Source organism: Emydura macquarii, unplaced genomic scaffold, assembly GCF_026122565.2.
Source record: "Emydura macquarii macquarii isolate MOO-44397 ecotype Brisbane River unplaced genomic scaffold, CSIRO-AGI_Emac_v2 contig_1253, whole genome shotgun sequence".
Classification (NCBI taxonomy): domain Eukaryota; kingdom Metazoa; phylum Chordata; order Testudines; family Chelidae; genus Emydura; species Emydura macquarii.
This window is the reverse complement of record NW_027131390.1, coordinates 46,825,514-46,842,352: the sequence shown is the minus strand read 5'-3', so window position 1 is coordinate 46,842,352 and position 16,839 is coordinate 46,825,514. Positions and strand designations below refer to the sequence as shown.

The following is a 16,839-nucleotide window of genomic DNA, read 5'->3' as shown; positions in this document are numbered from 1 at the left end:
CACGAGAAGAGCAAAAGCTCATGCATACACAGTGCAGTGAAACACTTCCAGATAAAAAGTTAAGAGTTTGCTCTCAAAAGGGTTATGAATGGGAAGTTATTTTAAGGATCATAAAAACATTACTGCTAACTTGCAGGACTTTATGAGAAGTCTTGCAGCGGTAGTGTTTTTGCTAGAGCCCCTGCTGCTGAAATCAAGTTACTACCTGAGAATCTCAGCTTCGAACATTGTAAAGTAAGTTCCTAGCCCTCATGGCTGCGAAGAAAAACTTGAAAATGTGCATCTGAAATACTCCAATTCCTCAAGCCAACTAAAAAGAACCCAACATTTAATTTCATGATTTTTAAGCCAATCTGATGATTTCCGGAGGCTTAACTCATAATTTTTAAACACCTGGGATGCAACACTGGAAAAATGCCTTATCTGTCCTTTTTTAAGGGAAAGGGGTAATGTGAGAAAAGCACCACTCCAGAATAAATTCCACCCATTGCATTGGCTAAGGCTACATTACTGCTTTACAGATATCTTAAAGGAAAAAATACATATGTTTCACATATTGTTAATTTAGCCCTTCTCATCAGCCACAGCAATTAACAATCCTAGATTTGTTACATGTATGGTAAAATATGTCTAATGTATGAAACAAAAAAATCCAGAGCGCTCAGCTCCTTAAAGGTGCTTAACTACTACTGGAGAATGGGGCCTGAATGCCTTTGAGGATCTGGGTCCATATAATTCAATTAAACTGGGTCAGATCCACTGGTACATTCTAGCTGCTTTGCTCTACTCCAGCAATTCAAAGCAACCATGAGCTCAGCTTACTTACATAGCCAGGTTACTGCTCCCTTATGCTGACTGAGTAGCTGGAGCGTACCAGTGAATCTAGTTCACTATCTTTTCCCACAGAACTACTATATCTTTGGAATATGGCTTCCCAGTGTTATTACTGTATAGATTTGCTGATAGAATTTTCCTCTTTTGAGACACAACATGGTTTCATTATTGCCTTAGGCACGCTCCAACATTTTAGCTCAGTATTAACCACTCCATAGAAATCTCAGTTATAACAGCATTTATCATAATCACACGGTTTGCTGTTCCAAACAGTTATTTTTTGTGTTATCTAGTGTATTAAGTATTTAATGAAATTAGGATACAGCCAGTTCTCTGCTATAAATCAATAGGTAGGTTACATGCTGTTAAAATTTCATTGCTCATAGTTAAAAGGATATTTGGAGGATACCCTATTTTTTAATTAATTTGGTTGTAATTTAAAGGTACTGCTCTTAAAGCAAATTTTAATCTGAAAAATGAATGACTATTTTTGAGGAAAATCACTGATACTATGGATCTGATTTTTTTTTTTAAATCCTCTCCAATTTTGTAGAAGTTGTTACTAGCGATCTAGAGGTCTAACTACTTGATTAGACTAGAGGTCTAACTACTTGATTGTGCCTATGAATCAGATAATTAGACAACTAAGTGCCAGCATTTATACCTGTAATTATCTGTGCTTGAAATTTTGCTGCAAAAATTAACTGCAGGAGCTTTTTACATTCCCCAAGTTGGAAGCCCAATTGAAACCCTTTTAAAAGGTGGGCCCAGATCCTCAAAAGTATTTGGTCTCCGATTGTCTACTAAAATCAATGGAAGTTAGGCGACTAAATACCCTTGAGGATCTGGATAGTCAGGGTATAATCCAGAATTGCAGGTATCTTGTGAGAATTTTGTATATTTTTCTTGGAGTAAAGGTAAAAAAGAAAGGTAATGCTTGAGAGAGATGCCAGTGAGTGAAGTGTGAAGTTGACTTTTTATCTGCAAATATTTCTGGGAGTGATAGACACATTTGCATTTCTATAGCAATTGCATTGCAAACAAAGTCTGCAGTTGTAGCAGAAGTGATTATGATGCAAACGATACTCTAGTAAGGGTGGACTGAGAGGCCAAGATCCCCTAAGGCATTTATATCAATTGACTCCATGGGAGTTAGGCACCAAAATATCTTTAAGGAGATCTGGGCTAGACTGACTTAGGTCATTTACCAACCTTGTTTGCAGTGTTGTAGCCAGAACGTTAGAGAGAGGAGGTGGATGAGGTAATGTCTTTCATTGGACCAACTTCTGCTGGTGAAAGGCATAAGCGTTTGAGCTACACAGAAGACTGGAAGAAGAGCTCTGAGTAGCTTGAAAGCTTGTACCATCCACCAACAGAAGTTGGTGCAATACAAGATATTACCCCACTCGCTTTGTCACTCGCTTTGTCTAGCTCACTTACATCTATCCCCGCGCCGTCAGTGATTTGGAGCCTAAGCCAAATTGACTTTCACTGGAGCATAGGCCACTAAGGCCCAGGTCCTGAAAGGTATGTAGGCACCTAACTCCCATTGATTTCCGTCTGGGCCTTAAGTCATTTTTGAAAGTCAGGCGTAGACTCCAAAATCCCTCACTTAAAACAAACACAAACAAACAACACACCCAACAAATAACAAAAGTGACATATTTATGTACAAAATATTTTAATGTGGGTCTGGAAAATCTGTTGTTCAAATAATGAATTATGAAATGTATCTGCAGGGTCTATAATGTTCCTTACAGTAAAAATACCATTTAAGAAATGTGTAGAACTGATACATCTCCCTGTCCTCTGGAGGTCTATTTCATGAGCTGTATGTTCAGAGATACCACCTTCATTTCCAGGAATGAGGGAAATTAAGTTGCTTACAATCGTTTTGAGAACGGTGAAAAGGTATCATGCTGACGTCACAAAAAGAAGCCATGCTTTGCTTACAAATATATGCTCTGTTGTTTCCCAGCTCGTGCACCCTTTACCCTGGTATATTCCCTAATTACCCAATATTCTCCAGAAGGCCTGCACTATGGGGAATGGCATAGTGTTAATCCTTCAGCATCTCCGGGAGCATTTCTGAATATACTTTCATCAAAGACAATACACCTGGGAATCGCAAATCAGCATGGCAGGGCCCAATAACTTGGTAGGTGAGAGAGCTGCCTAAATATTTGTCTGTGAAACGTTCATTCATAATTACCCCCGAGCCCCTTTTGGGGAAATGGTTCCCACCTGTGACTAAGTAGCTGCCTCCCAGGTGAAGCTGAGGGGATACAGGTCAGGTGTTGGCCTTTAAAGACCAGCTAGAACTGCAGATGGGTTGACTGGAAGAGCAAGAGAAAGCAAGCAAGCCTGTCTGACTCCTGTAGGAGTTCCAGAGTCAGGACAAGGACCTGGAGGGACCGAGAGAGGTGAGGGGACCATCTCTGGGAACTGTCAGGCTGAGGAGCTGCTTTATTCTGACATTTTTGACAACATTTCTGGTTAAGCAATAAATTATGTCCTGAGGCAAGGGCCTGAAACAGACCCTGGTGTGATATTGAGTCTTCCTTGCCCAGTGAGAGCTGAGCAGCTTCCATGTGGTGGAAAATATGGGCCACTGATTGGGGCCTGGGTGTCTGGTGGGGCCTCCACCCCCACTCCTAGTAAAGGGAAAGGATGGAGGACAGTCTCTGCCTGCTGCTGGCTCACAAGGAATCCCGGCTGGCTTCCTGAAGAGTCAACAAAAGAAGCAGGCGGCCCAAACACCAGCAGCAGAAGTAGTGCCTGAGGCATCCTGAGAAGCAGGTTGTAGGGAGCATTGCTGCTCTGGGAAAGGGCAGCTCAAGCCGGCCTGCTACTGGGCTGGTAAACAGGGCCCAGAAGATGACCCTGAGGCCTTCCTCTGCACCTCTGAACGGGTGGCCAGTGCTGCCAGTGGGAAGAGTCGATGTGGGCAGCCAGGGTGTCACCATTTCTGACAAGAGAGGCAGCGCACTAAGCCTGGAGCAACGAACAATCCGGCTCATGTTCAGAGTTAAAAGCAGCCCTTTTAGATAGTCTGGAATGACTCCCAGTTCCTGGTCAAACCACTTCCAGTGGAGCATGTCTGAGCATAGCAGCCCAGCAGTTGCCGAGCCTTGTTACCCGTTGATTATGTTCCAGTGAGAGAATCATGGACTTGGTGGTCCTGGAACAATTTCTGCAGGTCCTGCCTAGTGAGAGGCTGAAGCTGGGTCATTCATTTCTTGCCATCACCCATGGGTGAGGTGGTGGAGACTGTGAAGGCCGAGGGAGCTGGGTGGCGTGCCTGACAAAGAGTGTTCAACTTGGGAAGGCAAGAAGAGAGGGTGGCCTCATCTAGGAAGGCTGGGGGACACTCCTAAGAGGAGAGAATCATGGTTAGCCTGTTACCCAAATAACAAATATCACAGGATCTTTTTAGGGGATAAGGCAACAAGCCACGTTTATTGTGAACACAGAAACTTGGTAAATAGTATTAAAGAAAAGAAAAGTATCAACACTGTAATAACATTAATATTGTGCTTTACTTAGTGAAATAGCATTAATAATAATGTAAACACTAGGAAAACAGTATTAACATTATATCAATACTACAATTACAGAGACACATGTTTCAATTGATGCTTTCATTCACACTCTCACAGACTGACAGGCACACACAGACAGGGAGACAGACAAACATACATATAGATCTTCCAGATGTCATAGTTACCAGCTTCTTGGTGCTCATGATAGTCACTGGCCAGGTGACTAGAGCATGAGGATGAGGAGCAAGGTTCTGCCGATGCACATCGGTACTCCTGGCTGATGTGATGTTGTAGACCCGAACGTCCAGCCTTCATCTTCTTGTCCCATTTTATAGGGAAAGGACCCCATGTCAGTGTATGGGTTTTGCATTGTCATGCTGCAACTGCATTCTTGGTATGATCCTTAATCACCCACATTGTTGCAAGCCTGATCAGATTTTGTCCTTTGAAATGTGCTGGCTCCAAAGTTATCAGGATGGGTTCCTCTTCGGCCATTTGATCATCTTTGCTTCTTTCTTCTTCCCTCAAGCGTTTTAGGTGAGGCTGGTGTTTTCTTCATGTCTGTTTCCATATCCCTTACTCAGACCAATTGTTCAATCACTCTTTTTGTCTACACCCAACTCAATTGCTCAGCCATTCACACTTCAATCACTCAGGGCCAACTCCTAGCTGAAGAACTTACATATTACTTTTAGAGCAAACCTTATTTCATTTTTGACAGTGTCTTTCACAATTAGATAGATACATTACATTGCACAGTGTGGCTTTTGTACTTAGAATATGATTTTTACAAATATATTGGAAGCAGGTAAAATGAACAGATAAACTGGCCAGTGGACATAGTACAGACATTTACAAACAATCTTAAAATTATACAAAGTGCAGACAGACTTGAATTAACATTTAAAAGGGTAGAACAGTAAGAGTCAGTTTGAGGTTTTAGCTTTTGATTCAGACTGATGTGCCTTTTGGTAGGAAGAGGGGGGGTTTGTGGCTCTGTTCTTACATATATTTCAAAAACAAGATTTTGGCCAACAAGCCTTTTCTATAGACCTTTGGAAGAGCCACGAGCCTCCATTCATTCCCACAACCTCATGGGAGTTTCCCTGGGGGAGCTTTTTAACCTTATTGTCAGCTGCATTACTTAGAAATAGCATGTCAGGAGTCAAGGACCCAACATGGCGTTAGCATTAAAGAAGCTCATGTGGAAATATGGAGCCATGTTCTAGCTTCCGTTGAGATTTGCCCCCAATGAGCAATGTCAGGGCCAGGTCATGGGCAGCCAGACCTAGTGGTCAGAGCTAGGGATGTAAAAAATTAACCATTTAACCAGTAATCACCTGTTTAAATGTTTTAAACAGCTGATTACCATTTAAACTGGGGGGGAGTGGAGGGGAGCGACAGCTGCGCTGGCTCCCAGCCAGCCAGAGCAGCTGGGCAGCTCTCGCTGGTGAGGAAGTACGGAGCTCAGTGCAGGGGTAGCCACAGCTGAGGTCAGCTGGGTCAGGATGCCAGGAGATCAGATGCAGGAGAGAAACCAGAGATCAGGAGCCAAGTCAGAGGTCAGGATGCCAGGAAGCCAAGCTAGGGGAGCAGGCAGCACAAGGAACGCAGTCTGGAGGAGGACGGTGCACAGTTGTTCAGACAGCATCCTCTTCTTATTGCTGGCTTAAGTAGAGCCAGCGTGCCTACTGGCTGCACTGGGACTCCACCCATGGGACATCATAGGTAGAGCCTCAAACTGGGGCAGGGCTTCACAGATCCTGGGTCAGCAGCCATGGTCACAGGCTGCCAAGTGAAAGGTTGAAGCATGGCTACTCCTGTAAAACCTGCAGACCTGGGTTTGAGGGCCATGACAGGCACAAACTAATGTCATTTTCACAACTGTATTTTGCCCCCGGCTCTCCCAGCCACGTGTTTACGATGCGTCTTCCAGGAAGAGGAGTGATCGCCAGAGAGAGGGTGTATGGAGCTGCTGGAAGGGAGGCTGGATTTCTGTTGGCCCGGCCCCCATACCTGAATCCAGGCAAAGGGACCTCTCTGAGATCCAAATGGAAGGCTTATGAAGCACTGATTACTTTGCGTTTTAGAGTGGGCAGCATAGGAGCAAAACTATGGTGGCCCAACTAAAATCCACACAGTCAACATAGACTGCCCATGGGCCATCCATCCATCCAGATCTCAGACAGGCTTTCCTGGCTGCCCTGTAACATATGTAAAATAGCCAGAATTGCACCCCAGGTAAGGAAAATATTTGACTCAGGGAAGTAATAGACATATTGGGGCTGTGAAGAAGACTTTGCTTTAAAACTCTCGCGACCATGCTATATGTAGATCTCAATACAATGAATTAACTGCAGCTTCTAGTTAATGAGAAATTTCCCAGAATTAGAACTCAAAACTGTCCTCAGAGATATTAAAACCCAAGCAACCTTAAAGCAACAGGTCTGTGAGTTCCAAGGCTCCCTGATGAGCTGCTGAGTCCTAATCATGGAAATCAGCTAGCAGGAGGAGATGAAATTCAGCTCATTTCAGCCGTTTCTTAGCAACACGGACAACTATTAAAAAACGTATGCTCTAGAAGAGAAATGTGGACTTCTGCTATTACTTTGTGTCGGGTTTATTTCTAGTGTGTTTGTACTTAGAAATGAAAGCTGACTTTGATTGTTTCCATCTTATCTTTCTGACAAGGTAAACTCCAACGCTGAGAATGTTCCCCAGCTAAACTTGGTTCCACCTGCACCTGTGAGAAGATGCAATACAATGCATGCAAATGAGATGCAGTTCAGTAAAATGTACCCAGAGAAATCTCATCCATTTACAATAACTCTGCCTCTCATCTTGCATGACTTATGTACACCTCCTCCAACTTATCTGCACAACACTTAGCTTATTATCCACCCTTCCTATATTTTCCTAACTTTTCCCATTCTATCACATGGACAGTGTCCTGAGTTAGGGGCTGATCCAGCTCCCACTGAAGTTGGAGGTACAATTATTATTTATATTACTGTAGTACCTACCAGCTCTAGTAATGGACCAGGACCCCTTTGCTGTACAGACACACAACAATCCTCAGTTCATTTATTTCCTGTGCTAAGGGTTCTCCTTTTGGTTCATATCACATGCCAAAGTATACTACCTGCTTGGTTTTGTTCACATTTCTGAAGCTTCTGTTCTGGCAGTGCCTGCATTACTCTGTCAGCCTTCCGTCTTTCTACTGCAAAGCCCTTAGAGTCCTGTAATGGCACTCTAGCAAACATGCTTTCCAAACTAAAGGACAGATCATGTTTGCCTTATGCGTGCAACTAGACTTCGATGTGACTACTTGCATAAGGCGAGCAGAATTTTTCCCTTAATGGAAAGCATTGTGAAATAATAGCTGCATGCAAAGAGGTTGAAAATTTCTTTCGAACATTTCCCCTCTGGAATACCATTAATTGATTTCTCTTTCTTGAATAGGTTGCCTATGTAGTTGGACTTCGGAAGCAATATTTTGATGTGTAACTCAACCAGTTTCATTTTTGCTTCATTAGTTCCTAACCGTATCTTATCAAGGCACGTGTCACAGAGTCCTGTGTTGATTCGGGTAGTACAATTTGATTCTGTGTATTGTCAAGTCTGCTAACGGTATCCAATGCAGTTAGTTGGTGTCAGAAAGCCACTTTTCATACATCTCTCTTTTGTCGGCTCCCTGAAAGGGTCCCATGGACTGAATCCAGTTATCTTTGAATTATTTGGACTGAGAATAGTTTCCATATAGTTCTGGATTTTCCTGTTACTCTAAATAAAAAACCCTGATCTAATGTATGTTCAGGTTTGCTTTGCACATGACAAGCAGCACAAATACACAAAGGTTTCCTTTTATTCATTAGAAACTTAGTGTGCAGATAATACACATCCTACAATGGCACAGGTAATACCAGGAATTTAAATGCCTGTATCGACATAACTCATAACTACACCTGCCAGTCATCTGGTTATGCTTAACAGAACCTATTGGCTCGAAAGGGGAGACAGAGAGAATAATGCAGGAAGGATCAACAGACCTCAGGGCTAATAAAAGGAAGTCGCTGAAAAGGCAATGAGCCTCACAGGCCTACAAGTGGAAGGGAGTGAAATCTTCTTAACAAATCATTTAAAAAATTTAAAATTTAAATTTAAAATTTAAAAAATCATCAACTCCCCTAGTAAGAGAATATATGGACTCAGGCATGAAAAGCTGGTTAGCTTTGGGTCTGCAGTACTTTCATAGGCTGAATACCACTGAAACCAGTGAGTGAGCTGTGTTGCTCATGTAGTGCCCTTCCTTCTAGTCAGATATAAGCACCTGACATCAAAGCCTTTTCTAAAATAGTGGTGTACCGGTGTGGTTAAAGCAGTACAACCTCCCTTACTGTTCCCCTCTGTCCCCTAAAAGGAATGCAGTTATCAGTGTAAAGGTGCTTTATACCGGGATAGCTATTCCTGTACAAAAAGGGACATAACCGGTGTAAGGCGCCTTTATACTGATATAACTGCATCCACACTTTGTAGTACTGGTATAATCATATTGATTTTAAAAATCATAATCAGGACTATCTGAATAATGGAGCTCATCCTTGATTGAGACAAAGAGACAACAGCCCTCAATATACTGATGAATACAGCAAAAAAGATCAGAACAAAAGAACGGAAACAGATAATAAAACATGTAAGAGTTCAGTGTGAGACCTAGGGATGGCAGCTAGGGTGAGGGCCTGCAAAGAGCTTTACCTTGGAAGGAAGACAGTAGCACATGTACTCTTCATTAAGAAAGGCAAAGCTTTGCGCCTGTTACTGCCATCCTTGTCTTTCCCCCATGACACTCAGTTGTGTTCTACAACCCAATTGTGCTGAGGCCCCATTTAAACTTACATAAGGCACTGTCTTTATATTATGCATACAATGCTTACCTAATGAGATCCTGATACTGACTGGGTCCTCTGTGCACTAGTGGAATAAATGCTACTACTAACCAGTAACGTTAGAGTACAGAAAACCTCCATAGAGACAGTATGTTCTTGGCTTTTGTGGTGAAAGAGTAGGCCCTGTTCTACACTTACCTGGAGATTCGGCAGCAGTCGATGGGAATTATGCAAGCTACGCAGAGTAGCTTGTGCTTCCCTTCTGTGCGCCGTCTTCACCGCACTGCGCTGCCGGGAACTGCGTTCCCATCGATGCAGCATTACGCCACTCGAGGGGATGGTTTACTAATGTCGACTTCCTGATCGATTGAGCGGGTCTACACCGACTGCTCAATCTATCCAGAAAGATCAATCTGACTGCAGCGACTTTGCCGCCGTCAGTATAGGCATACCCTAGGAGGCAGTAGCCCAAGACAGGGCTAACATGTGAAGACTTATCAGAGAAGGAACGACCACTTTTGAGGAAAATCGCCTTGCCCCAATTGCAGAAAAATGTCATAAAAGGAAGGACAGACAACTCTCATGCAGCAGTCGAAGCCCAACCCTGCCTTCTAACACCACCTGCAACATCTGTCAGCAAGTCTGCAGCTCAAGGAATGGACTCCTCAGTCACCAAAAGTGCTGAATAAAATAAAACCTGGAAAGGGATCATCCTTGACTCAAGGGATCGACAATGACAACGGTGAAAAGTAAAACAAATAGGATGGACAAACTAATATCCACCCAGCCCAAAATTACTGTATGTTGGTCTTTACCATAGCCCTCAGTATACATTTATTTTTGTGTGGCTGTACAGATGACATTAGAGGGACCCCTAAATATGTTAGATTCTCTAGGGAAATTGTTTTTAAGTCGTGATTTAAAACCTTCAGGAAATCTGTATAGAAGATTTTGAAAGAGGGCACCTAGAGAACTCACCTATGTCTCCTGGAAACCATCTATGTTTGAGAAGGATTTCTAGGAATCCTGTTACGAGATTTACACCCTACCTTAAATGGAAAGCTCATCACAACTCTACTCTGTGGAGCCACTAATGTTGTCAGCAGCATTTAGGTGCCTAAGTAAGAAGCCTGATTTTCAGAGGGGCAGGGTGATTGCTGCTCCCATGGAAGTCTAAGGGGAGTGTAACCGGGAGGGGTGGTCGCCCTCTGAGAGGGACCCAGAGGAGAGCCAAACCCACCGTGGCTGTTAGAGCGCAGAAGGAATCACCTGCCCGGAAGCAGGTGGGCGGGCCCACGCCTTTAGAAGCCAAAGGGACACCACCTGACTGGAAGCAGGGGGGCGGAGCCAGGCCTTTAAAACACAGGCCTGCTAGCTCAGTCAGGCAGGGCTGGCCAAGGGAGAAGGATGCCTCTCCCCTGGGGCTCCCACCTAGAACCAGACCAGAGGCCCACGCCGAGGGGGAGCAGCCGGTCTTACCCATGGCCTGGGAGCCAGAGGAAGGCCTGCCCGAACTGCCTGCGGCCTGGGAGCTGGAGGAGGACAGGCCTGAGCCGCTTGCCACCTGGGACCCAGAGGAAGACCGATCTGAGCGATCTGCTGCCTGGGACCCAGAGAACCTGTCGGCCCTACCCACTGCTTGGGGGCCAGAGGACCTAGAGGAACTGCCCTCCGCTGAAGAGCCCATGCAGTTTCCGGAGCTGCCGCCAGTGGACGGGGAAGGATTTGTGGGACTCCCACACCCCGCGAACCCAGCGACCCAGGCGAACGCGACGGAGCCCAGATACTTTAAGCAGAGGGCAGGAGGAAAGAGCCCAGGGAAGCTGACTGTGGTCCGACTGAGCTGCACTGACTCAGTGAGTCGGTGCATTTCGGCTGGAGCCCTGCCAACACAGTGACAGGACACCACATCACTGACAGGGCCCTGGGTTGGGACGCAGTGGAGACAGGTGGGCCTGCGTCCCCTTCCCCTGACTTAGGGTGGATAGCGGCTACCACTGGAACCAACCCCGCATTACCTGCCCTGCTCTGCTTAAGGGCTGGCCCCAGACCACTGCTCACCCCGCTATGGGCCTGAGTGCCCATGTGCTAATTGCTTCTGCTCTCATGTACTTCTGCCAGCTTTCCCCGGCCTCCGAACCCTAGACTATTGACTCCCCAGCTAAAGACTAGAGCCGGTGGGCCCTCGGCCCCGCCCTGCCAAGGGCTGGGGCGAAAGACTGCTTGCTCGCCTGCCCTGCCAAGGGCTGGGGCGAAAGACTACTTGCTCGCCCGGTTGGAGGGCTTGAGACTGCTTCCCGGTGCAGTGGGTAGCCAGGAGGGGTGGTCTTCCTCTGAGAGGGACCCAGAGGGAGAGCCCCAGGCACTGGCCCCTACACAGGGGGACGTCTACAGGGAGTTACAGCTGCTCTGATGTTTACATTATGCTGCCTCTTGTGTTATTGAGCAACCCCTTCCTTGTGACCAGAGGTTCATGCTGGATGCTCAGCAGAGAAGCTGACTCAACGGAAGGCAATCGGTTGGCAAAGAATTTACAGTGGCCCTAGTGACATCAGTGGAAGCTGGTCAATACTGCTCCGTACATCCATGAGTGGAGTTGGCATCAACAGCCATCCAAGTGCCTACGACTATGATTTAGCTCGGTTTTCTTAAAGACCAGCCCAGGTTTGCAGTGAGTAACCTATGATCTGTAGGAGATTGGTGACAAGGTTCCAACCCTCCTGATCACTTTACATTTTCAAGGTTATATCTGCAGGGAAGAGGACTTTAAAAACAAAAGGAAGGCTGAGATTGTTCTGTACACTGGAGCCCAAAAGGCTTTGCAATTCAGAAAAGGCCAGGTCTACATACATACCTACTCTAGGCAGGGAACTCTTGCATAATTCACTCGTGATGTCACACTGTGTTTTCCTCACCTGGAAAGCCCTCAGTGCTCTGAGCTCAGGTGTAATCCTGCCTCACTTTTGCTTTCCCTTTCCAAACAGTTTGCTGCTCTTTGCTGGGTGACAGCAGAGCTGGGTTTTTCTGCACTAAACTAAAGCAAAATGAGGTTTCATTTTATTTTTCTTAAACAGAAAGAGCCTTCTGGTATAAAAGCAAGAGCAATGGAGAAGAAAATCCACATTCAGAGCCAAGAGAGAGGCAAAGCAGCCCTGAGACACAAGAGGCAACTAAAGCAACATCCCAGCAAATACAAAGCAAGGTAAGAGCTGCTGATTTCTCTTTACCGAATGATTATATTGTGCTCTACAGGGAGACAACATGGAATGAATGTCGTACAAGTAAAGTTAATTACACCTGTAATGTATTACTAATGAATATTTAATCTGAATTAATATTGAATTAACTGAATATTTAAACAACCCCGTGATTCATGAATATTTTCCTAGAGAAAATCAGAGTTCAAGTTGCTATGATTTGTAGAGTATTTTCATTTTGTATCTGGAGAATTGTCAGGTATTTTGAAAAGTGTTGCCAATCCCCAAAACTTTCACAAATGACATTTCATACAAAAATTTGTATGGCTTAAAAATGGTTCAATCATCAAATGATGGAGCATAAATAATGTCATGTGACTTAGGAGACCAACAACGACATTTACAATGACTATCAAATTGCAAATAGTTAAAAAAAAACAAAAAAAAAAACAGTCAGTAGCCTGAAAATTATTTATCAGAATTATTTGGCAAGTGGCAGATATATATCTGCATAAAATTAAGATTAGTTCACACTTTGCTATCCTAAAAGAAGCAGGATAAATTTGTATCAAATGTTATACAATGAAAAATGTACCCTGCTCCAACTTTGTTTGACTACGTAGAGTGCAAGTATTTGCAATAGCTGAAGTCTGAATGGTGGTCTGAAAAGAACAGATAATTCTGCTGAATCCCAATAAGTTGTTTTCTTGTATTCCTTCAAACTATCACTTTGGTCAGCTGTTTAATTTAACAGCCAATCAAATGTACCGTTTGACTTCAGAAATGGTAACAATTATTTTATTTACCAATCCTCTGTATGAAGCCACAGATCACAGAGCTGCCCAATTCACTGATTATGCTGTATTATAACCCCCTGCAGTAGATTTAACAATGGTTTAAAAAACAGTGAAAAGAAAGTTTAGTTAGGTTTGTCTCCGGTGCAGGCCTAGCATAGTGAGACATCATCCAACACTCTAACTGGTAAGCCTTGCAACCTGGAATGTCAGTGATATCTCTCTCCTGTTCTGACTCCGTTAGGAAAAATGATGAACGTAGGCTACAAAGTGCTCCTTGCTCTGACCCTCTGGATGATGATTACAGAGGCCTTTCCCAAAGGCCATCAGAAGACAAAATGCCACCTTTCAAAATACAAGTCTCTGCCACCTGGGTACCTGGAGGCCTTCAAGAAAGCCAAGGACAAATTTGTAAGTGTGTAAGAAGTTATTGTAAGGGCAATAACAACACCGTGAGCTCTAGGCTCTGGTCTGAACAGCAGCTCTCTCTGCATGTCCCTTTGGACTCAGTGAAGAAGCTCAAAACCAACTACCGAGAAGGATTTTGTCTGACATTTCTCCCATCTCTAGCACCCTGCTGGCAAGCATCTGGTGCAGCAGGAATAGGTCTACAAAACACAGTTTAAACCTGGTCATGCATAACACTATAATATCCCTTGTGGATACCAGCCCTAGAGGTACAAGGGAGGCATCTGATGTCAGCATCTCTTCTCCCTGCATCACCTATATGCAGCCTTTGACTGGGGTTATGTGGATAGAATGGAGGGAAAAACTAGTATAAGTTTGTTCCTGCTCCTACATACTTATGGGTCTATGTTCTTTCTTTCCACCTCCAGGAAGATATCATGCTGTTGTCAGACCAAAAATGCAGGACCAGGATTTTCCACCGGAACTGGAAAGTCAAACAGTTGTCGGTAAGAAAAATCTCAGCTAAGGAGTAAAAGAAGGTCACAAGCTAGCTGATGCGTCTCCTAACATGTCTCCCTTTCTGTCTGATTCTGATCTCACTTAGCCCTTGTGCTGATCTGACACATGGCACTCTGACCATTGACTTCAGGCAGGTTACTCTGAAGTCACTGATTTACCCAGGATCGTGTCATAATCAGATCTGACTGTGACTCTTTCTCAGTGTAAATAAGGGTCACCCCTCACCTTTGGTTCAGGTGTCTTCTCACTGGCTATAAACTGGTGTCAAAAAAGACACGTGGAGATTAAGCTGTTTCCAATCAGGAGTGATTTTAATATTTCATTTATTGACAAATCAAGAAAGCCCTGGGTGGCTTTGGAAAATCTCCAGTTTCAACTAGTCTACCCACCACTACACGTGGAAATTTCTAGTCTGTATCTGCACAGCTGCATGTCTTTCTGTCACACCACAGACACTGTCTTACCTACAAGTTTCTCTCCCCAGGTGCATGACAGAGTGATCCTGGTAGAGAAGGAGATGAACGTTACCATTAATGTACTTGAGAACGTTGAGGACCCTAGTCTGTCGGAGCTGCTCTCAAAGCCGCTAGAAATCCTGATACAGATTAGAGAGGACTTGAGGGACTGTGTGAGTATTCAGATTTCTCTTTGAACCATGTGGATCCCTTTCAGGGGAAGCCTTAGGAATTTCCCAAATGGAGCTGCTTATCCTTGTACCAGCAAATACTCACACGCTGCTCTTGCTTTGTGCCCATCATATTGAAAGCGGGGAGTAGTTGATATGAAATGCACAAGAGTATCCACTTAGACTATGTCAAGGCAAGAACTGTTCTGCATCTGAAGAGAAAGGGCTTTGATCCACTGTCTGCTGAAATCGCTATGCATCAACCAGTCTATATCAATTTTGTTTTCAGACCAGACAAACTCTTCCACATTCCGAGAGGCTGAAAAATTGGCTCCAAAATTTCGACGAGAGCAAAGAGAAGGTGAGTAGTCATTCCAGACAATGAGGAATGTGAACTTCCATACAAATTAGAAAAGGAACAAGCCTAACAGGTTCCCCTCCCAGGGGCCAGGGCAGAATTACTACAGTGTATTCTGTGGTGCCTTGTCCAGTCTCTGTTGCAATAGGCCCAAGACTGAAGTTGTGCACAAATCTGGTAGATCTCAATAAAAAAAAATCTATTGTGTCTGCTGCTAGGCTGGTTGTCTCTTCCCAGCACAGCCTGTAAAAACACTGTAAAAATCCATGTGGGATTTTGGCCCTCTGCAAAGAAATCAGGCATTTTAGGAAATGACGCCCGGGGAGATTTCTATCTATCATTTCTCAGTTTTTGTTTTTACATATTGCAATAAAATTGAGCCTATTGATCTATGCCAATCTACCGTGCAATGAGTAACAGATTACAGCAACAGCTAATGTCCAGTTTGAATTATGCTGCATTTAATGATGGCACATTAAACTACAATTTGCATGTGCATTTTCTTGGGTTACAGAAATCAGTATTCACATTGCTCTGTTTCCAATACTCACCCTCTTTCCACATCCTCTGGGCTTATAGATATGCATCTGCCTTCTAATTACGCAACGTACTTGTGGTGACTTTAATTTAGCCCCCTGAACACTTCCTGTTGTAAATCGTCTCTCATTTCCCAGGAAACACCTGGGTGCCTGGAAGCATCTGTGATCCTCAATCTCTTCCGATTGCTGAACGAAGACTTGAGGTGTATAGCCCACATGAAGGTCTGTGTGTAGCCATCTGGTCTTTGCAGTGCCTTTGTCCATATCTACTTAGACACCGGAGAGTCCCTAGCTTGAAATACCTGCATACATATTGGGAGAAGATGTGTGTGAACCAGGAACATTCATCTTTTCACTCTGTCTTCTGATCATAGATCCCCAGGCAAACTGATTCCATCCTTTTATGCCAAAGAATTACATGACAGTTGGTCTCCAGGTCTCTCCAATTTCCAGCTGGTGCAGCACTCTAGACTCTTTATATAATATTAACGGTAGAACCATTTTTCGTCACAGTTAAAATTGAGGACTTCAACAGGATTTGGCCCTCTGGAGATATTATTTATTTGAATGTAATTGTATTGTTGCTATATGAATGCATTTTAGTCAATGTAACATATCCAAAAATATTGGAAACATTTAATAAGCTTTAATTTAAAAAAAGCCACACACTCCAGTTCTAGGATTTACACACTAGTTACAGCTTCAGATCTCTTAGAAACAACCTCAGGAAATGCATTAACATTGAAGTTTGGCAGTTCTTACTATACATACTCTCCACAGATGTATGTATATGGAGTATATTTTTATCTTGCTGTTTCTTTACATATTATTACCCAGTTAAGAAGAGTAATTGATTTGTATAACTGTCAGACTTTAACCAAAGTGTTATTTATTATGGATTATCTATGTATTTATTTTTATGTATTTATCTATTATTAAGATTGTGCCTTTTTATATAATTGTGAACAAATAAAATTGTTATCCCAAGGTCTTGGCATTCCTGTCTTTTAATTAGAGGCATTTTGTAAACAGGAAAATGGGAGGCATTGGAATAATAATATCCAGCTCCTATACAGTGCTTTGCCGCAGCAGATCCTGAAGTGCTTTACAAAGCAGGTAATATCATTATTCCTGACT

At 43.7% G+C, this 16,839-nt stretch overlaps 1 protein-coding gene across 1 annotated transcript in view; it reads left to right on the top strand.

Annotated features, from left to right (window-relative positions):
- LOC137154072 (interferon lambda-3-like) overlaps positions 1-15,936 on the top strand; it is a 32,217-nt gene extending 16,281 nt beyond the window's left edge. The window contains exons 2-7 of the mRNA XM_067549807.1: positions 12,337-12,464; positions 13,498-13,664; positions 14,090-14,167; positions 14,665-14,808; positions 15,095-15,166; positions 15,838-15,936. Of these exons, the coding sequence (XP_067405908.1) occupies positions 13,503-13,664; positions 14,090-14,167; positions 14,665-14,808; positions 15,095-15,166; positions 15,838-15,936 (555 nt within the window). The 5' untranslated portion in view covers positions 12,337-12,464; positions 13,498-13,502. The remainder of the gene's footprint in view (positions 1-12,336; positions 12,465-13,497; positions 13,665-14,089; positions 14,168-14,664; positions 14,809-15,094; positions 15,167-15,837) is intronic.
- The last annotated feature ends 903 nt before the right edge of the window (positions 15,937-16,839 follow it).